Source organism: Galeopterus variegatus, unplaced genomic scaffold (genome assembly GCF_000696425.1).
Source record: "Galeopterus variegatus unplaced genomic scaffold, G_variegatus-3.0.2 Scaffold1536, whole genome shotgun sequence".
NCBI classification, from domain to species: Eukaryota; Metazoa; Chordata; class Mammalia; order Dermoptera; family Cynocephalidae; genus Galeopterus; species Galeopterus variegatus.
Genome location: NW_007727647.1, coordinates 176,664 through 199,967, shown reverse-complemented (window position 1 = coordinate 199,967; position 23,304 = coordinate 176,664). Strand labels below are relative to the sequence as shown.

Here is a 23,304-nt window from a genome sequence, read left to right as displayed (position 1 = left end):
CCTCGGTGTTGCTCCCGCGCCTCGCTCAGCCAGTGAGCGGGAGCCGGTCTGTACGTGGGATCTGAACCCTCGGACGGGAGCGCCGCCGCGCTTCCCAAGCGGCGCACTATCCAGTGCGCAAGCTAATGTTCTCAGATACATAATAGAATTATTTTTAATAGACAAAATAGGTTGACAGGTGTACAATATCCTGTTTATGCTACACTTTGATTTTATTAGATATCACCTTGTCACAGCCCTGGTAAACTGCCACAAACCAATGCAAGGATTCATTACTATAAAATACTACATGTAGATGCTTCCAAAGCTGAATTCTACCCCAACATTCAAGACCCCTATATAGAATCATTGTAGAGTTTCAGGGGTGTTAACAGCTCATAAGCCTTGAAATGAGAATGGTGCAATGCACTTTATGTGGACTGCCCTGATGGACCATCTGGAAATTTCATTCAAGTATAGAAGAGATATATTCTAATGCTGTATCCAATCATTTCACTTTTAGAAGTCAGCGTTTCCCCTCTATGATTTTTGTTTGAGCATATGAGACTATGCAATTCTATGCAGACTATGAAAATTAGCATACAGAATGTCCATACAGTTAAATGAAATATGATAAATCAGAGTGCTACCACTCCCATGCAGATACAAAAACAGAAACACTTCACTGCCTAGGAAAACAATCCACACAAAAACATAAGTTTGTTTCCACTCCCAAGATCATTATAGCTCCAAGTAAATCACTTCAATTAGTTTGAAAGATTTGTAATAGAAACCATGTGTAATGATTGGCTATCATTAAGTATTTACTTTTCTATTTTCATTTAGGTACTACAGATGCCTACATCCAAAATAAATATAGTATAAGTACTATGTATAGTAAAAGTATCCCTTAGATTAAAGGAATATAAAGTCAAACGAAGTATCCATAATACCCTAAGAATGTTGACACATCAGTTATGTATGTCAAGGGCCGAACCCGTGGCTCACTCGGGAGTGTGCGGCGCTGGGAGCGCCGAGACTGTGGGTTCAGATCCTATATAGGGATGGCTGGTGTGCTCACTGGCTGAGCACAGTGCGGGCGACACCAAGCCAAGGGTTATGATCCCCTTACCGGTCACACACACAAAAAAGATATGTATGTCAAGCTGACACTTTTTTTTTTTTTAAACTAAGCAGAATCAACACTTGGCATCTGCAAAACTTAAAATAAACTAACCAGAACATGGTGGCAAATTAGCAGTACGTAATGTTTACCTCAATTTCCCAGTAAAAGCATCATACAGATACTTTAGAAAAAATTTCTGCTTCTAGCAATATAGTTGACTAGTTAGTTATCTTGGAAAACATCAATTTAGAGAACACCTAAAATGCTGGATAAAATTATTTCAAAATTTCTTTAGATGAAAAGCTAAACTGGCAAGAAAGAAATTAAGAAAAGAATATTCATCCCCCACCCATCCCCAAGTTCCCCAAGAGAAAAAAAAAAAAAGCACTAATCAAGAGAGACATAACCAAACATGGAAGGCTAAGACTGCCCTGGGAACATATACCAATCTCCAGTAGTCTAGAGCTTTTAGCTTTAATGGGCTTCAAATATAGGATAGTACACAAAGCCTAGACCTTTCACAAGATGAGAGCAAATTAAATCCCTTATGTACTAGAACCCCAAAAGGTAATATCCCCAGGGAAGGGATTGCCTTAAAAAAAAAAAAAGCCCACCTGCAGAAGAAAACAGTAAAGAATCTTGTCTGCTTATGTCTTGACTCTGGAATTAGGGGTAAGGGGCTTCTCTGTCAGAAACGTCTAACCACAGGGCAGCATCCATGCAGCTTTCGGGCCAGAATTAAACTACTTAGTTGCCCAAAATTATGCTGAGAATTTAAATTTATAGTGATTGCTCTTTGGTAGTGCTACCAGACACCTGGCAATAAATCATGCAAATTTCAAAGAAGAAAAGTACCTTTAAACTCCACGTTCAAAGAATTCCCACAGATAAAGATTCAGCAATCAGTTCACAATATAAATGTGGATAACACAGGAAGATGCAAACAAACATTAGTTAAGAGCCAGGAAAAACAAATAACAGAATTAGATATATAAAAATGTAAGACACAGTATTTGAAAAACAAAGCATTTCTAGATATAAAAAATACAATAATCGACATTAGAAACTCATTAAATGAGTTAATCGGAAGATTAGAACAATCATAAAAGACTTAGTGAATTGGAAGGTAGGCCTGAAAAATAACCCACTGGACTAGAATATGTAAAAACAAAATATGAAAGAGAAGTTTAAAAAAAAAGAGAGTGACATTCCTTAAAATATGATCAATTGGAGCATGGGAGAGAAACAATATTCTAAATGAAAATGGCTAATAATTTTCCAGAACTGATGAAGCAGAACAATCTTTAAATTAAGGAAGTCAATTCACTCATGATAAACAAAAGGAAAAATAAAAGAAATCTACACAAACACACATTATAACAAAACTACAGAACGCCAAAGGCAAAAAGAGGATCACAAAAAAACCCCAGAAAAATAGATTATTTCCCATTGAATGTCAATTTAGACTATACCTCATTTAACAATGGAAGCCAGAATATGGTGAAATAATCTCTTCATACTGCTAAAAGAAAATAGTTGGCAAGCTAGAATTATATACCCAGTGAAGATATCTTTTCAGAACAAGAGTGAAATAAATACAAAGGTACTGCAAAACATTCATGAAAAAATTCATATTATCTTTTACTTCTATTTTTCCACGAACTATTTGAAGTATGCTTGTACATTTTCAGAGAAACTAAAAGTACTCTAAAAGGCTTGTTTCAGGAAGAAGTAAAAAATCATCCTAGGAGGAAGTTCTGTTATACAAGAAGGAAGGTATACAAATAAGTTAAATATGTGGGTAAATCTAAGCAAACGTGAAAACAGCTTTTTTTTTAAAAAGTCTAATATATTAAGTTAAAAAAATAAAGTACAGAAAAAACATATAAGGTAGGAGGGTGTCATTTATTGAGGAAAATATATGAGTATATGGTTCTTGAAATATGTTACAGTAGTATTCCATTATTTGCAGGGGATTCATTCCAAGACTAGATGGCTGAAATCCTGGACACTACTGACCCCTATACATACTGCGCATGAATTGCTTTTTCCTTCTCCACAGTTTCACAGATAGAAGACCTTAGCAACCTCAGCACAGGACTTTTTTCCTTTACTTATGAAGTCAAGAACTTTCGCCTTTTCACTTAAAGGAAGCACTTTACAGCTTCTCCTTGGCATATCTGAATTGCCAGCATCACTACCCTTGCACTTCGGGGCCATTATGAAGTAAAATAAGGGTGACTTGAACACAAGCACCACAACACCACAACAGTGGATCTGATAGCCGAAAAGGTTACTAAGAGACTAAACGGGCAGGGAGTGTTGGCAGCGGGGATTCGCCGGACAAAAGGATGCTTCATGTCCTGGGTGGGACAGAGCAGGACAGCACAAGACTTCATGACACTACTCAGAATGGTACACAATTTAAAACTTGTGAATTGTTTCTCAAATTTTCCATTTAACATTTTTGGACTGCGTTTGACCACGGGTAGCTAAAACTGTTGAAAGCAAAAGCAGGGATAAGGGGGTACTACTGTATAAAGAAACATAAACACATGCCATATTCAAAGATAGAATCACTGTACCCAAATTTATCCAGATAGTTTATGCAATTCCAATCAAATACCCTGACAGAATTTTTGTTGTTGTTTTTGTTGGCAGGCTGATTCTAAAATTTATGTGGCTGATCAAAGGGAAAGTAATAGTCAAGATACTCTTTGAAGAACAATAAGAATATGGATTGACTTTCCCTACCATGTATCAAATGTTATTATAATTATATAATAATCAAAGAGCGTGCGATATTGGCATAGGGTTAGACAAATGGGCCAAAGGATCAGAATAAAAACTCCAGAAATAGAGCCATGCACACTTGGAAAGTTGATATATGACATAGGCAACATTATGAAAATTAGGAAAAAGATGGATTATTTAATAAATAATGCTGGGACAATACAAAAATGAAATTGGATCTGTTCCTCTTAGTATACACAAAAATCAATTCCAGGTAGATTAAAGATTTAAAGGTAAAAGAGAACCTTCTTAAAACTTTTAAAGGGAAATATAAGGCTAATATCTTTATGACCTTATATAAGAAAGGAATTTCCTCAAACAGACATAGAAACACACACAAAAAAGGCTGATGAATCAGACTACATTAACATTAGCAACAACCGTTCATGAAAAGACACCATGAGGAAAGTGAAAAGATAAAAAAGGGGGAAAATATTTGTAACACATAGGCAACAAAAACATTACTATTCCAGATACATCAAGAACTCATACAAATCAACATGAAAAAGATAAGCAATACAGTAAGAGAAAAAAGTGGACAAAAGATTCAATCAAGTATTTTATAGAAGAAACAGAAATGACCCATAAGTGGCCCACAAATGGCCCTGAAGGTGCCTAACCTCTTTAGAAATCAAGAAAATATTAACTGAACACCAAATACCAACTGAACACACCACTTGAGAAAATTATTTGGCATTATATGGTAATGCTGAAGATGCATTCACTCCACAACCCAGCAATTCTGAGACCCTAGAACCAATCTCAATCTAGAATGTGTTACAGAATCACATGGAGGGGTAAACAGACATTGCTGGGCCCCACCTCCAAAGTTTGAGTCAATAAGTCTGCATTAGGGATGGAGATTTTGTATTTCTAATATGCTCCCAGGTGATGCCAAAGCTTCTGGTCCTGCAATCACACTTTGAGAACCACTAACCTAGAGGAGCTCTTTGACTTTTGTACCAAGAGCACATACACAAATATTCATGGAAAGATTATTTGTACTAGCAGTATTAATGATAATGATAAGAATAACAATAACCACAATAATAATAAATCAAAACCAAGAACAGTCCAATGTTCAATGACAGGATAAGAGGCAAACAGATCATGGAATATGCTTACTATGAAACACTACACCACAGCAAAAGTTAAAAAAAAAAAATAGCTACACACATCAAAACTAATGAATCTCAAAAAAGTTAAAAATTTAGCTTTAGAACATGTATGCAATATGATTCCATTGATTCAAAGTTAAAAGAAAAACAAAAACAAAACAACATATATTTTAGAGACACATTCTTATGTGGCAAAATTATACAGGAAAGCCTGGGGATGAGTCGAAGTTTCAGAATAATAGTTTCTACTGGGGAGAAGCAGTAAACAATGGGCTTCATAGGTATTGGTAATGTGGGCATATATTACGTTTTATTAATGCTACACTTTGAACTGTACACATACAGTCTAATATTAGAGGAGTATCTAAAATGATCCTTTTGTAAAACTTAATTCAACCTGTCCTCAGATATTCTTGATTACTCTGGGAGAGTTCACATCATTGCCTTAAAACTTTATAGTTTGGGACTTAGCCTTCTATTTATCTGATCCAATTCAATATGGATTTCTTCTGATGATCCAGTCATAGGCATTTTTCAGCTGGTCACCATCATCTAAATAATGACTGTTCACATTTGCAATGTACAAACACACTCCTCAGTGTGCTTTTGCTCTGAAGACTAAGTAATAATCCCTGAGGCTTAAACTCATCTATTTCAAACCTGTTTTTTGTTGTTGTTGGCTTTTTGTGGACTCTTTCCAAATACCCCATAACATTTTCACATGGTCAATTGACTTTAAAAAGAATAAAAAGACAATCAGATGATCCTGAACAACTCCTGACTCTTAGGCATTCATTTGCACCATGAACTGAGGGGAGCTAGTCAAACAGAAATTGAAGAAATCGTACAACAAATTACAAATCTAGTTTTGTTTGAAATATTTCCCCCCCAAAGCAGTATTCAAATTATCTATGAAAATAACCAATAAAAGTGTACTTGGCCTGGGGCACTGAGTTTCTAACAGATATAAAGTCAATAACAGTTTTCAATGCAATCCTCAAAAACTGTTTTCCCAACTAACAATATGTGTTTATGTTTATTTATAAATAGTTATTGAACAAGCTCTACCACCCACCACTCTACCATCAAATACAAAGCAATGAGAAATTATATGTAGAGAGGATCTGGAACATATGCCAATGACAAATCCCACAAAAATCAAATGATTATTAATTAACAATATATAAGACAGTATATCAATCCAGGATGACCAAATACATTTGTTATTCCATGTATTTTATGTTAGTTTGCAAGCAGAGTTGATCGTTTTGTGAAACTATCATTTTCTGTTAGTTTGCAAGCAGAGTTTATCACTTTGTGAAACTTTGGCTTTACTTCAGATGTAGTGCCACTCCAAGTAGTCACTCCTATGTGACTGTTTACTTTGTCATCAACTGGTTACCCATCCTCTGAAAGCCTGCCCTCTTGGTGACACTTGACCTGCTGGTCCTTTTGAGGAGAACTGAATAGGATCAGATGAGAGGAGTCCGTCCATTCAGGATCAGAGGAGGATGCCTGGTAAACATTCCCAAGCTCACATTAGGTAAGCTCTACCCTTCTCTAGACCTGCAACATTTCCTGTCGAAAGGGGAAGTGCACCTTCACATTATATGCATTCTGTTTGGTATCTATTGTCTATAAAGATACAATACTACTTCAAATATTCTTCATGAATTTAGGGAATCCAATAACAAAAGCTACCCTATCTGTGATACAGCTCATCATCAATAGAAAATCCCTTCATCTGGAAGTACCCACATTTTTGTTTTTAAAATTATAGACAACATGGAACTTACATAAACTGAACCTAGTGCCTATTCCCTTTGGATCCAGTGTGCCAAATACACTGCTTGCAAGTACTTAGGCTAATGGAGACCACCAGTATCCCCTTGGCTGAACCATACCTCTCAACATATGCAGCTGAGGCCCAGGGAATCTGTGTAGATGAGAACAGGTTTCACCTCAAAATGCATAAGAACTCTGAAAGAAGTCATCTATGACAGAAATATTTAGAACTGGCAGAAACACCCAGCACTAATCATAACTCTGTGTAAATATTGCTTTGATATTGTATGGAGTCCTTATGCTTACTTTCATAGAGACCTTTTGTTTAATAAAGGACATGGGGTGGTTCTTATAATTCTCAGAAATTCTAAGATAAAACAGATCTAAAGAGTCAAAAAGGGGAAATCCATAAATCTGACACTAAGTAGTCCTATGGGAATAGGAAGTAGGAGTGGATCTCATAAATCTTCAGTGAATGGATCAGTAAGAATGCATGACGAGCAGGGGTGAGTCTCAGGCAGGGACAAAGAGGAGAGAAGAGATGAAAACAATTCCAGGAGATAAGGTAGACAGGCCTTTATTTGTGGGAAGGAACAATATGAGTTCTATTAGGGATGTTCTTTCAAGTGATAGTTGAATGTTCAAATGGAGAGTTAATTATCTTTAGATAAAGGATTAGAAAAGGTGAGAGGTTAGATATTCAAGACACTCATTCTATTTGTGTTCTATTTGTTTAGCATTTTACAGTTTGCAAAGGTTTTAACATGCTCATATTCAATTTTTATAATAATCTATTTTTGTAAGTATACATTTTTCCCCTTCTATAGGCAAGAAATTTAAAAAGTGAGTTGCTCAAGGTCATACAAGAGTAAATAACTGAAACCCAAAGCACAATTTTTTCCCACTATACTCAGAGTGGTATTTTAAGTATAAACCACTGAAGAGTAGAAACTCCAAGGAGACAATGTGGCAATTAGTCATAGCACTGAAGGAAGAAAAGCAAACACCTTATTTGCTTTTCCTGAGAGGCAACTAATTTTTCAAATCTATTCAGCTAAATACATTGAAAAAAAATTACAAAATGAAGGCCAAAGTATTTACTCTTATTTTTCTCACAAAACTGAAATACTTCATTTCATTAAATGGTTCCATCACTGTGAATCCTTCATATGGGATAAAATAAATGATGGTCTTATTAGTAGTTGAACTATACTTTCATTTGACTAGAACGCTGCTTATTAGTGCAGAAATGGAATCCAGTGCCCCTTATATTGCATTAAGTAAAATTAAGTCTTTATTTCTTGGCACCTAATTATATATTTCACAACATAAACAATAATGAATGTTAATGAAGGTATTTCTAATTTCTTCTAATACTGGAAAAATATATTTTAAAGGATAATTTAATTCTACTCTAAATTCCAAAGACCTACATTGCATGAACTGTTTAATTAGTAAACATTTCGTGGCTACTTTTTATTCCTATCCTAACAGTAAACTCCCCAATCCACTCATCCACCTGCATATCATGGCAGAAAAACATAGGTAAAGAAATAGGGGTTAAAATAAAAGTCAATAAACTGAGCATCATATTAACTGAGTTGTGATCCTAGACTGGCTATGTGACTTCAACCTCTCTGAGCCTTGGTTTCTCCTCCCATAAAATAAGGAATATGAATAAGATAATTTATAAGCCTTATTCTAGCCTTAACTTTTGATGGCCTCCAATTCCATAACAAAGATACAAAGGCAAAATTACTTTTTAATTGATAAAAATTTTATATATTTATGGTGTACAGCATGACTTTTGGATATATGTGTACACTGTGGAATGACTAAATCAAGCTAATTAACATATCTATTACCTCACATTTTTTTTGTAGGGAGAGCATTTAAAATCTACCCTCAGCAATTTTCAAGAATACAATATATTGTCATTAACTACAGTTACCGTGTTATGCAACAGGTCTCTTGAACTTATTCCTCTTATCTAACTGAAATTTTGTACTCTTTGACCAACATCTCCCCAATCCTCACTCTATTCTCCAGCCCTTGATAACCGCTATTCTACTCTGCTTCTGTGAGTTCCACTTTTTTAGGTTCCATGTATAAGTGAGATCATGTGGTAGCTGTCTTCCTGTGCCTGGCTTATTTCACTTAGCATAAGGTCCTCCGGGTTCATCCATGTTGTCACAAATAGCAGGGCAATTTCCACCACCAAATCTTTAGAAAAGGTCAAGTTCTCACTTCCAGGTACTATATATATATATATATATATATATCCCCCGTGGCTAGCCAGTACAAGGATCCAACCCTGGACCTTGGCGTTATCAGCACCACACTATAACCAAGTGAGCTCACTGGTCAGCTTACTTTCAGATACACTGATTTCTACAAAACCTTGCCTGCTAATACTCAAACTAAAGAATACAATTTCGTTAATAATAGATGTTGATAATTTTATATGTCCATGATTTCATATATTCCAAATATAGAATGGTTCTAATATTACTGAACCCAACTAAAGTAAAATAATTCTTAGCAAATAATATGCAAATACAAAAACACCAGGTATCTATCTAAAACATTTTGAGATCATTTGCTCTAAGGACCTTGAATTATGATAATCTTATCTCATTGTTTCATAAGAGTACAAATACTGAAAGCTAAATTTTACAACACTAAAAAGAAGACATGAACAACTATATAAATTCAACAACACATTAAAAGTTGTGGAAAACAATTGACAGATAAAGGTTTGTTTCATTTATTTAATTGGAATATTAAAAATCTATAAAATATTCATAACTATTAAAATGTTTTGATAGCGTTGTGGAGTCCTCGTTCTCACTTATCATAGTCCCCTAAGCAGCTCTCACTAGAGCGTTCCTTTGCTTTCTTTATGTGGAGGCCACTTACTACTTCTATTGTGTTTGTCTACTCTGAAGACTACGTTTTTCTTTCCAATATGCAAATGAACAGAAATACAAAATAAAGGATGCAAAATAAGGATCAAAGAGGTTGAGGTTTCTGAATTATCCCCTCAAAAATAGGTGACTATTCCTTTGTCCCTATTTGATATCTCTATTTCTGGGATCCAGACAGTGCAGAGAAAGGAAGAAGGCCCAGGAGAATCATCACCCTGCTGATAATTCTTTCCATTAACATAGAAAAGTGAGTGCTGACTATTCCATTTTAAGCTTTGAAGGAAAATGTTTCAAAATACCAAATGTAACTGAACTGCTCCCACTCACTCCAGAAGACATTGGTTGTACGCCTACCACAAAACCAGCACTGTGCTAGGGGTCTTTTATATGTATTACTTAGTTCAATCCTTTCAATAAACTTACTAGCTATTTAAAAGATAAAGAAAATGGTCACAGAGGTTAGGTAACTTTCACATGGCTTGTGAGTGGCAGAGCTGGGATTAAGACTCAGCTTTCTGACTCCCACGTGGAAGTTATCATGACATTATTTGACTTACCTAAATGACATATTTTTGAAAAACACAAAAATAAGTAAATTTTTAAAAATGGAATAAAGTGAATTATTCAACATGATTAAGCTGTAAATGTAAAATAAACAAAGAACCACCTACTATGCGATAAAGGGGAAAAAATTCATACTAATATGATTGCCTGTATTAACAGCTGAAGAATAATTATGGACTGTATTTTAAACAATGCTTGACTAGGGGTATTTGCAATTTAATGAGAATACATTCTGTCAGAATCAGCTTAACGTGAGTACTCAACATTCTTGGGAAACAATTTTTTTTAATGCATAGTATCAAGTTTATTTCAGAAATAAAAGTAATTTTTAAGACAATAGTTCTCAACTGGGGACAATTTTGCTCCTCAGGAGACATTTGTCAAAGTCTGGAGGCATTTTTCATAGTCACAACTGGTGGTGGAGTCTGCTACCAGCCTCTAGTGGGTAGAGGCCAGGGATACTGCTCAACATCCTACAATGTACAGGACAGCAACAGCACTCCAAATAAAACCAATTACAGGGACCAAAATGTCAATAGTGTCAAAGTTGAGGAACTCTGACTTAAGTGTATGCTTTTAGTACTTGCCAAATACTTTTAAATGTATTTATTTTGTAATATTTAAGACATGCAAAAATGTATACATAGGACAATGAATTGATGTGTCTATCACTGAGCTTATAAAAGTTAAATCTCCCTGTGTATTCCTTCCCGCCGCCCTAAAATACTCTTAAAGAGATTAGTTAAAATACCATTATGTTATATCTATATTACACTATGTTAAAGTATGCCATAGCATGTTAATTATACCACATTACATTAAATTATACTATCATATGTCTTTAATAGATTTGATGACTAGGTACATTTCTACTTTAACTTTACATAGGAGATCTAGAATTATAATAGAACCTTGCAAAAAGCATCTGGTACATAAAGATTTATTCCTTGAGAATAGAAAGGAGGGTTTTGATTACTTTACCTCCTTAATACATAAGAGAGAGGAAGTGGTTTTATAGATGTAATCAATTACAAAGTGCTAACAAATGGTTAAATATGTATATGACTAGACAATAATCTTTGGATTTGAAGCAAATCTATACACTACAAAAAATGAGCAGGATGCTACTAGGAAAGAAAAAAAGCACGATTGTTCTCCATCTCTTTCCATTAATTCCATTGAGGGCACTTGAGCCTGGACTCTCTGTCCCCCATATCTCTTGGGCTGAGGGACTACTGCTTTTTGTTTAGAAGTAGCCACACAGCTACAAGTTAAGAGTGTGGGTTATGATATAATCTTGCATCTCATTTTTCAGTTCAGGGACCTGGAAGTTTATGTTAGGAAAAAAAGGACACTTTCCAAGCTCTACAATTGCAAGGGAATTCCTGGTCTACCCAACCATCACCTCACTTCAATGGACCCAGTGGATCTACAGTATGAAAGAATTAGAATTTTAATGGAGTTTCACCATGGCTTAAAGTGTACAAGGCAGCATAAAATATGATCTTTCAGGTCACATCTTGCTCAACTCTTAATAAGACCTATGCTTTACTCAAGGTGTCAATAGGCTCAATTTTTTGCATTTTAAAAATATTTTTTACAATCCAATTAGTACAAGAAAAAATTAATTGTTTAAAACCACTTTTTCTTTCATTATAAACAATTCAACCAGTGATAGTGACAAATGAAATAGTGGTATTAATCAATGATAGACATAGAGGGAATGAAAATAAGCGGCCATAACACTTGCTTGGAATAGGTATGATTTTAAGAATAGACTGAAAGTAGCAAACAAGGGTCAAAGAAAACTTCCGTCAGGAAAGGCAAAAAAAATATTTTTAAAATCACTCAACTAATTAATTAGAAGCAAAAGGCAAAAAAAAAATAACAGCTCATGGACAAAGTATTTTTAGGTTGGAATAGCATGCCATAAAATAATTATTTATTCCACCACGATGAGAAAAGAAAAAGAAATGTTTTGTTATTGTTACTGTCATTGCTAATGTTTCATTTTCACCGAAGAATTATGAATATAAATGTGGTGAATACAAGTGTTATTTAAGAGGAAAATGTTTTCAATTTCTACAATACTAAGCCATTATAGCCTTAATTGATATACTCATAGTCTTCTAAAGTCATCAACCCTTGTAAAGCACACAAGCACATGCAGACTCACAAGCCTGAATAAAATACAGACGGTCGATAGCTGCGTAAATAGATCAATGATTACAAAGATGGATTGAGGAGACAAAAATGAGCTCTACTATTACACATGCATGAACTTCCTGACTATAAGAATAATTATACTCTAGAACTGGTTAATTGAGGGAAGTTGAAGAATCTCTTTTCCTTGCAGAATCAATAGATACCCATCTGTCTTCAATGACTCAGGTGTAGGTAGCATTGCCTGAAATTGGGGGAATGGATTGGGTGACCTTTGCTTCATTCAAATCATTTTGTCAGTACTCGACAATATGTTCTATACATCATATAATCTGTTTTGAGATATAAAAACAAATTTGAGAAGACATAATCATATGGCAACCTGTAGACCCTACATATCAGGTACAGAGCTGGATACTCAAAAGGGTTTTTGATAAGTAATACAGCCAGCACATATGGAAATTATTGGGGGGGGGGGTTGCAAGCTGGGATATTCCCATGCAGGTTTTGCAGAGAGATATCTGTAGAGGTATTGCTATAGTTTCCAGGTATGAAGGAGGTACCCTACAGCTGTATTTTACCTGAATTATTATTAAGGACAATTTGGGCCTTTCATCAAAGAAAGAATTTATTTAAAATGAAAGAAAGGGAGGGAGGGAGGGAGTGAAGAAGGGAAGGGAAGAAGGATTAGGTCAGAGAAAATGAAGCAGTGGAGGAAGAGAGACAAATAAGACATGATACAATTTCCTGCCAAGCAGGAATGCATCTGTCCCTTAAAAATAAGGGAGACAGAAACCAAAAGATGATGAATAAATAGAACATTAGCTTAAAGGATTAAAGGTGTTTGGTATACAGTGTGGATTGTTTTAAGAAAGAATTACAAGAATTAACTACTTAAATTTAAAATGTCACTGCAATTTGGGATATCAAAAGAGGCCCCTCTTCCCCTGATCTCATCCTTTTATTCATCACTACTTAAAACTCTCCTTTGTCGGCTTTTGTGACACACCACAGCATCTGACTCTTTTTGCTCCAATTTTTCTCCTACCATCCCCTCAAACTGTGTGTTCTTCAGAAATGTAGTCTTTAGGGCCGGCCCGGTGGCGCACTGCTACAGTGCCCCGCTTGGGAGTGTGGCAGAGCTCCCGCCAAGGGTTCGGATCCCACATACAGACCGGTTCCTGCTCGTTGGCTGAGCGAGGTGCGGGCACAACACCGAGGGTTGCGATCCCGTTGCCGGTCCCGGTCCGGTACGGGTGCAACACTGAGGGTTGCGATCCATTGCCGGACACGAAAAAAGACAAAAAGGAAAAAAAAAAAAAAAAAGAAATGTAGTCTTTAACCTTCCATTTGTCATTTTTTTTTACTAGGAACTTCAAGAATTTCATTGGTCCTCATACTCCAACAATCACTTCTTTGCAAATGATTCCAAGAGTCCTTATTTTTACTCCTGACTTCTAATACATATTCTAATGTAATGTTATCTGTAAAATTTTTCTCCACTATCCTGGAAGTATTTTCTCTCCTACCTGATTTGCCTCTTTTTGTCAGTGGTACACGATTTTTCAATTTTTTTTTTTAACTTCTTATTCACCCACCTTCCCTTTTCCCTACCCCCAACATATTTCAGGGCTTCCTTATAGTTGAAATTTCAATTATCTCCCTATGTCTAGTCTCTTTCCATCAAGCCATTTGGTATACTGCAGCTAGAGTAACTTTTCTAAACACACAATTTGACCATGACCAAACTCAATAGCTCAGCATCCAACTTGTCTACCAGGGATCAAAAAGTCTGATGCTTACAGGGGCTAGGAATGAACAAGAGTAGGAAAAAACAAAATAGGGAGTGGTGGGGCCTGTAGCAAACTGGAGAGTGTGTGACATTAAAACTCCCTGTACTGGCTAGCAGCCAAAACAAAAACAAAACAAAACAAAAAACTCCACTATTTAAGCACTCTAAAATACAAAGAAAACATATTTTAGATAGATAAATAGGATGAGAGCTGCATCTGTGAGTCACGAGTGTGTGATCTCTGTGCCTCTACAATATGACCCCAATGCATCTACTCATCTTTTATATACTCTTTCTCATTGCCACCCTACATGACTTCTGAGCTACACCAGAATAGACATTACCCTTTTTATGACTCTAGACTTTGCCCACTATTCTCTTTTCCTAACCCTCTCTAACTAAATCCTACTAGTTCCTCAAAGTCCAGGTCAAGATGCACTCTTCCAGAAAGACCACCTTAACCATAGCCCACCCTAACCTACAGCTCCCTTCCATAAGCCTCAGAACCAGTTTCCAGCCCTCTTGCTTGGACCATGGGCCCCTTACACACCAGCTTTTGGATCCCTTCTCAGAATAAAATACACAGGATTACAAAAGAAACCAATGATATTAAAATAGTTATCAACATATTTACAAAAATAAATTGTCCTATAATAATAGTTGTGCTTCTTGATTAAAGCATTAAAAAATCTAGTGGCAGCTCTGTAATTTTGAAGTAGCAATAAGTGTAAACAGTATTTCAAGATATATGCCGCAACTGTAATGTGGTATGAAAATATTATCTCTGTTAGTGACAAAGTTAGAAGCACTGTTAATACTACTTTGGTCTGTTGCCTATATTCTTAATTAAACGAAATGTTAAACATTAATTAGAAGTTAATAAAAATAAAGATGTAATATTTTTCATATCTAAGTTCAGGACCCCCTGAATTCTCTCAGTGGGTCTCCAAAGGGAGCTTTGAGCCCCTGGTTATCAACCCTTGCTTTATCCTGTCTATGTAGTAATAATATATTACCATTTATGTTGATCATCTTTTGTCATATATGCTTTGTGAATATGAATATAAACTCCCTACTAAAATGTTATTTCCTCAGCACTTTAGAATCATTTGTACGTGTTAATAACCTCAACTAGAATAAAATTTTATTTTTCCCTCAACACTTGAATCACTCATGAAACTGCTAGTTTCATTTCTTTGCCAACACTCTATACGTAAGTATATCTACAGAAATTTCCTTTTTACCACTGATATCCTAAAAACACTGACTGGTGTTAGATTTTTTTCTTTCAATAGATCAAATTAAATTACACTGAAGCAGACCTTCAAAGCTGGAATAATGGTTCTAAGAATCACCTAAATTTAATACACATTATTTGGCAGTAACTCATAATTGCATATATTAAAAGCTCTTCAACAACCTCAGGATATGGTGCACTTTTAAATGTTTGTGTTTCACTATAAATGTGACTATAAGTATTTCAGAACATTTCAATTTCTTCTATGCAGTGAACTTAGTTTCTAAATGAAATTTAGGTATTTTGAAATAAAGGAGACATTAGTATTTTTATTAATAACCTTAAAATTTGAGTTTGATCTTGCTGATTAAATAAAAGTAATTTTTTTTTCAGTAAGACATTTATCCTGCCAAATAACTAAAATCCATGCTGTCTGGCAGGGAAGAGCCTATTGACCCATACTAGGAGAGATAATAGTGGTGTTAATTCAAGTCCCTGTGAAGTGATGTATCCTTAATTGTTTTTTGTTGTTTTTGTTGTTACGAGGAGACAACCATGCTACATGAGCAACAAACTACGATTATGCATGGATGGAGTTTAGCACTGTAATCAAATAGAACTTACAACAAAGTTAATCTGATGATACATATTTAATGCTATGCATTATCGATGTGCTACATGGTAATTAGACATAAATGGTAAACAGCTCGTACAAATGGCAAATTGATGTTACTTTTGCATCACTGAAGCAAACGTTTCTGGGATGGGAGGAGGAAAGAGGTGCTGGTGATTGCAGTCTTCTTTGGAGCCTGGATAATCATATAATTGTTTCAACCCAGGAGCATCCTCCTCACCAGAAGATACTGAGAAGATTGATTTGTCTAGATAAAAGCAATACCAATCTTAATAACTCAAGTGAGTTACCATTTATGCCTTGTACTCAAGTAGCATAATTCCAATTATGCATTTTATATTACACGTTCAAGTGTTTTCTTCCTACAAGCAGAACTAAGAAGACGAGTGTTGATTGAGCAGGGTAAGGAATGAGAAGAAATTTTAGAGTATCTGGCACTGAGAAAGAAAGCAAGCTGGCTTTAAAAAAAAGTCCTCAGCAAATAGAAGGCACAATATTGGTGGGGCAAAAAAGGAAAGGGGTAAAAAACACAAAGATATGTGAATAGGAGAAAGATATAAAGGCTCAGAAAAGGGAATGGAGGTCTAGAAAATAGGAAGAGATGAGACAGGTTCAGGTCAATCCATTTATAGCAAATAGGAAATGTATGAAAGCACAAGTAGCCAGGAAGGATCTACACTTTGTAATTCTCCTTCGCTCACCTTCCCAGAGTATGATCTAAGACTTAGCATAATAATGTGATTTTACAGGCAGTTGTTTTTACAACTGTGGGTAAGATTAAACTAGCAAATTCAAGAATTTAGACATAATTTACTGCCATTTCTAAACTGTAAACAATTCATTCCTCCCAACTGGTCCAGGCTTACCCAATTTAAGGAGAGAGACAAATATATATTATTCATACTACAAAATAAAGTGAAACAGAAAAAACAAATCCCAGGTAATAAATTTCTATATACACATTTTCAAAGCTTGCTGCAAGTAAGAGACATTCATAAGTGAGAATCTTTTTCTGTTTCTGTCCTACACTCCCTAAAGAGTTGAAAACACGACTCTAAAAATAACAGATTTTTTTAATGTTACTGGCAAATAAATACCACAGTACCATTCTGCATATTTACATTCTTGTTTATTTACCAAGGCATGTGGAGGAAAAGTTACACTCTTTTAATGAGTAAAATAATGGCTACATCAATTAACTCTTCAAAACATTGTTCTATTTTACTATAATTGGACTATATAGAAAAGATTAGAAAGCTTCAATTATTGAGAAGTCTCAAGTTTATTTGCCTTATTGTATTTTAAAATTAAGCCCTCCATTGGGAAAAAAAGAGGGAGAACTACATCACATTTAGGCTTCATGCCTTGCTCATTCTGATTAATGTACAAATAACCGTGGGACAATGTGAACAGCACCCCATTTCAACTCAGAGAACTATGGACTTGCTTGCTGCACAGAGAAAAAATAATTTTTTTTCTAAAACTTTTCCACAAGGAGATTTATTAAAGTGAAAGTCTTAACTGACAAAGGCATGTCATAATAATAAAGAACCTGTATAAACTCATTAATCCTTAGTCCTACAGAAAATAATCATGCCTAGATTTAAGACACATATGTGAGATAAACTGTGATGCAAGCCTACACTCCAAAACAGAGAAACTTCCATTCAAACACAGCTTGCTCAAATTATAAACACAGATTTTCTGAGATTTAGAGAGTCTGAAGGGGATATGGCAAAATTATTAAAAGTTACAGCATAATTTACTCCATGTCTTCTTAAAATCAAAATAAATTGCATGGCTCAAAACCAGATGACAACAAAAAAATAAAACTACAATGACCTTCCGTGAAAAAGTCCTGCCTTCCGAAAATTAAACCAGACAGGACCAGATATACCAAGAATTCTAGTAATATGTTAGATCCGTATTATTCTACAAAGCACTTTGGTTGGTTTAATCCTCACAATGACCCTGTAATTTCAGGTGAGGAAACAGGTTAGAAAGCTTAAGTAGTTTGCCCATGGGAGGCAGAATACTATACAGTGGTCCTCTGTAGCAGCGGGTTTCTCATCATCGGATTAAACCAACCACACATCAAAAATACTTGGAAAAAGAACCAATATAAAATCATAATACAGCAATAATCCAAATTTTAAAAATACTACACTATAACAACTATTTACTTAGCATGTACATTGTATTAGGCATTATAAGTAATCTAGAGATGAAAAAGTATATGGGAGGATATGCCTAGGTTGTATGCAAATACTATGCCATTTTAAATAAGGAGGTCCTTATTTATAAGGGGATCCTGGAACTGAGGGATGACTGTAATGGCTTTAAAGTCAAGGTAGACCTTGTTTTGTTGTTGTTGTTGTTTTGGAGACCCAAACCCTTGACCTTGGTGTTATAACAGGATCTTGTTTTGAATCCCAGCTCTGCTACTCTGCCACTTACAAGATATATGAAACTGAGCAATTTTGGTAAACCTCAGTTTCCTTATCTGTAAAATGAGGATAATAGTGCTTATCTCATAGGATTGCTGTAGGATTCAATGAGATAATAAATACATAAAGTGCCTGACATAATCCCCAGCACATATTAAATACCCAGCAAAGAATAACTCTATCACTTACCCACTGATCTTAAGCAAGCTATTTTAACACCTTGACTTCTCAACTTTTTCATCCATAAGTAATAACAATATCTACTTAATAGAGCCATTGTGATAATGAAATACATGTGGTTTTACACACAGTGAATGTCAGAGAATGATATGTCTATATAGACATATACTTATATTTAAAAGGATACATAGCTAATAAACTACAGAAACAGAATTGGAACCTAGATTTTCTTTGTTGAGGCCTCTTACTATCAACACAGCTAGACACTCCTGATTCTATCATGAAAATATAGAAGTGCATTTTCTCACAACTCCATTGAGAAGGTAGCAATCTAGAAATATCTGTAAAAATGAATTTAAATGGGAAAATATCAAAATTACCTGAATTAAGGCCTCACTTAGCATGTCTTCATTAACTTCCAAAATAATGTTTTTTATATCTTCATATGGCATGCGATATGATCCCAGGAAGATAGCTAAAATAAAATTTGATTTCATTAAAAATAGAATAGCATCAAAATTTAAAAGTCCTAATAAATACCTGATTTCTATTTCATAGACACAAAATATAAAATTTCTGTCACTAATACTAATTTAGAGAATTATGAAAAAAACAAAAGTTGTTCCCATTTGATGGACTCTATCCACCTACACAAAATGGATATTATCTCAGGCTCTAATGTTTACAGCTCATGCATATTTATATACAAAACAAAACTCCTACTAATAGCATTCATGACTATATGCTTATGCATTTTAGATTGAGCTGATATAAAATGACCCCAAAAAACTTAGAGATTTTATTTCAAGTTGTCCTTTTAATTCAGTGTAGAATTTAGTGTGAAGATTGTCAGATGCATCCAACACAGTACTTCTTGGGAATGACAATAACATAACCAAATAAATAAAATCATATCGATCTACTTTGCAGTTCACCCACATAAGAAAAAAAAGTGCCTGAATCATCAATATGCTCTGCATTCCTGCTGATATTCATCAGGTATACTATTAGTTGCTTTATACATTGAGTCATGATTTCCCCTATCAACTTTTTCTTAATTGGATATATTATTTCATATCAGAATATTCAACAAATTAGGGCCAACCCCCTGGCTCACTCGGGAGAGTGCGGCGCTGGGAGCGCAGCGGCACTCCTGCAGTGGGTTTGGATCCTATGTAGGGATGGCCAGCTCGCTCACTGGCTGAGTGCGGTGCGGGCGACACCAAGCCAAGGATTGTGATCCCCTTACCGGTCACAAAAAGAAGAAAAATAAATAAATAATAAATAAATAAATAAATAATAATAAATAAAAATTAAAAAAATAAAAAAGAATATTCAACAAATTATGCATAGAATAGCTCACAATTACTCAGAAGGTATTTTTCAATAACATATTACATTTTAATTTCCTTTAAACATACCTTTTTTAAAGAACATAGATGTGTTCTTATAATAGAACCTGAACATATTTCTAAGAATTTTTTTGCATGAAAAAGTCTAGGCAAATGATTACCTAGACATAAAGACTAAATGAAATCTCCACAATCTAAATAAATAATGTTGACAGATATCAACCAACAATTGAGATCACACTGTGTTTTGAAGTAACGTACTAAACATCACCTTTATAAAGAAAATGTACTATCAGGTAAGCAATGTACATATTCACAACAGCTATTAGTAGACTTCTCTGATGGCAACATTCTTACTGACATAAGAATGATGAGTTGTTTATCTTAATTTGATTCCCTATAGCACATTCCTCAACAAAATAAACTCCCATTGCATTCCCTTGTGCAATTAGAATTGCTTGATGTGTTGAAATTTCTCATGCGCTGTGTTTAGTATCCTCGGAATCTGAACATAGTCTACTGCAGCAACAAAGAAAATTCTGAATTCAACGTATAGGGGAGAGTATGTCAAAGTAGAACTTAAAGGCCTACTTAAATGAAGATGGCTTTAACTGTCCAGCTGCTTTAGTAAAAGCATACTTAATGGATGACTGGTTTCTTAAAGATTTTGAGGTTCACTAATCAGTTTTAAACTGCAGTGGTTAACAATTGAACTGGCTCATGCCACAATTACTTCAAACATAAAGGAATAGCAGTAAAAGGATTTGTCCAGGATGACCAGAGAATACTCTAAAACTATCAATCCTAGTTCTAGGCAGAAAGAAAAAAAAGTAACACTTTTTTTTCAACTCTGCCTATGTTTCACTATGTCCTCTAATAATGCTTTATTAACAGTACTTTCCAAAGCTTTATTATTGGTAAGCTTCATCCCTGACCAATGCGAAATTAGGATTTTCTCCACGCTGGCTGAGTGACAAAAAGGCAACCCAAATCATCTTTTTACACAATTTTGTTTCTAGTTGATGCTAAATATACCCGTTCGAAGAATTACAACTTTGTTTAAATACATTCAACAACCCCTCACCACCACCCCCCCACACACAAAATATTACATACACAAATTCTGGGCTGTTTTGGAATCCAAAACTCTCAATTCTTTCACTTTCCTCTTTGCAGGCACAGTCTTCTTTTGTTCTGTAGCTTCTGCATTCTTTTGAACTGAAAGAAAAATGTTGATTCATAAACAATAATGGTACAAATCCAAGTACATGAAATAACATTAGTAAGGCATATTAACTACATTAATAAAGCTCATTTTGAAATCAATAAATGTGTTTATTTCATTAGTTCAAGGAAGAGGATAAACATAAAAATATAGACCTGCTTAGAGGTTTCCCTACAAATTAAATATCAGCACTTAAGCAGAAAAGATAAGCCAAATAGAACCAAAAATCAATTGCTCCTTCTTTACCTAATGTGCAACATTAATTACTCCTTTACCAAGTACCTACAGCAGCACTGGAATTAAATATATAGTGAAATCTCACTAATTTGGAGTAATTGAGGAAAAAGGAAGACATGAATTTCTCCTAAAATATGCTAAAATTTAGACATTTCTTTAATTCAGTGAAATTGCTTTAAAGTACCTAACCCTAACTGCTAAACGGGTTGCCATATAAAAATTCTTGCTCAGACTGCTTTAAAGACAAGGCATGAAGCATTCGCAAGTTGCACAACAGTAGCACCCATTTGCATACACATAATTAAAGAACCTCAAAGATGTGGGCTTTTGAATAAGTTAGCTTTGGCTCCCTTACCATTTTTAAAATACTATTTGCTTCCTTAGAACAGATTGACTTTTGCTTTCTTTCGAAGGTAACCGTCTAATTGGAAACAGTTAAAAGAAGCGAAATTGTAAGGAGTGGCAGTGACATGGAGGGGCTTTAGCCCCCCATAACCTCCATCAGTCCACCCCCCAAATAAACCAGCCCCAAAAAGGAATGCAGCTGTCTGTTATGAAAATTAATCACAAAGTCAAATCCCTAAACCCCTACTGTATAGAAACCCTACAGCTACCATTGTACTCAAGTTGGCAGTTTACCTCTTATATTGTCTTCCAATATAAAAATAGGGTTGTAGGGAATAGGACCATCAAAAAATATGAGAAAAGTAAAGGCAACATTTTTTTCAATCAAGTAAAGTAATAGGCTCTTGCCCCCAAATTCATGCTGGTAAATTTCATCACTGATCCACACATGGCAATAATCATGCTGCTTCTCTATCACTGTTAAAAATGTAACTTCATTCTGAGACAATAATGATATTTATTACTTTAATTCATCTAATCTTCGTTAAGGAAATCACAAATGAGTTATTAATTTTGTTTTTTAAAGGATATACAAAACACAACCACAGTACATTTTTGCTAAGGCAATGTGTTCACAGCACCTGGGAAATTTTTGCAACATGTTGTAGAATGCATCAAAATATTGCAAGTCCATTAAGACGCCCTTTGTTTTAACAGTGAAAAATATAAAGGAAATTAAATGAGCTTACTATAGAAATAACAGATAATATAAATTACCTGAATAACTAAATTCTTAACAGCTCTAAGCTTTACCAGACCAACCAATCTAAAGTGATGCACCGTCTAAGGAGACTAAATAATAATTACACTTGAAAATCATAATCGTGTGAGAGATGGCAAGCAATCTGCCATGTTGACTCAACACAATACAGTCACTGCTACTACTGGAAGAAAAATGAATTTTAATATGTTTCTTTTAAAATCATACAAATATTCCTCAGAAGATCTTTCTAGGGCCACAGTGTCTTTCCTATGCAATAATCAACATTTGAATTTATTCTAATCTTCAAGCCATTTCCAGTTTAAGACAACTGTATATAAAGAAATGAGAGTCCTATAGTTATTCCCTTTGACTATATATAAAAAGTATCTGAATTGTACTGAAATTATTTCTAGAATCATTCAGAAATTTTAACCAATTCAAAGAAATAGTCAAGAAAATTGTCCTAATCTGTCAATATGCTTTAAACCCCACTGGGGGATACTAACTAACCAAGTACATATAAAATGAAAATGCTGTAGTGTGAAATACATATTAAGATTATTACAATTACAATTCCTTGAAGTTGATATGACAAGCAAACAGAAAGGACATTGTTGGGAGGGAGGGGGGAGAGGGG

The 23,304-nt window shown here is 34.8% G+C and overlaps 1 protein-coding gene across 1 annotated transcript in view; it reads right to left on the bottom strand.

The window, feature by feature from the left end:
* Window positions 1–23,304, bottom strand: part of DIAPH2 (diaphanous-related formin 2) — a gene marked incomplete at its 5' end in the record, with an annotated part of 376,543 nt that overhangs the window by 180,613 nt on the left and 172,626 nt on the right. Inside the window, 2 exons of the mRNA XM_008577556.1 lie at window positions 19,126–19,220; window positions 21,214–21,315. Coding sequence (XP_008575778.1) covers window positions 19,126–19,220; window positions 21,214–21,315 — 197 coding nt within the window. The remainder of the gene's footprint in view (window positions 1–19,125; window positions 19,221–21,213; window positions 21,316–23,304) is intronic.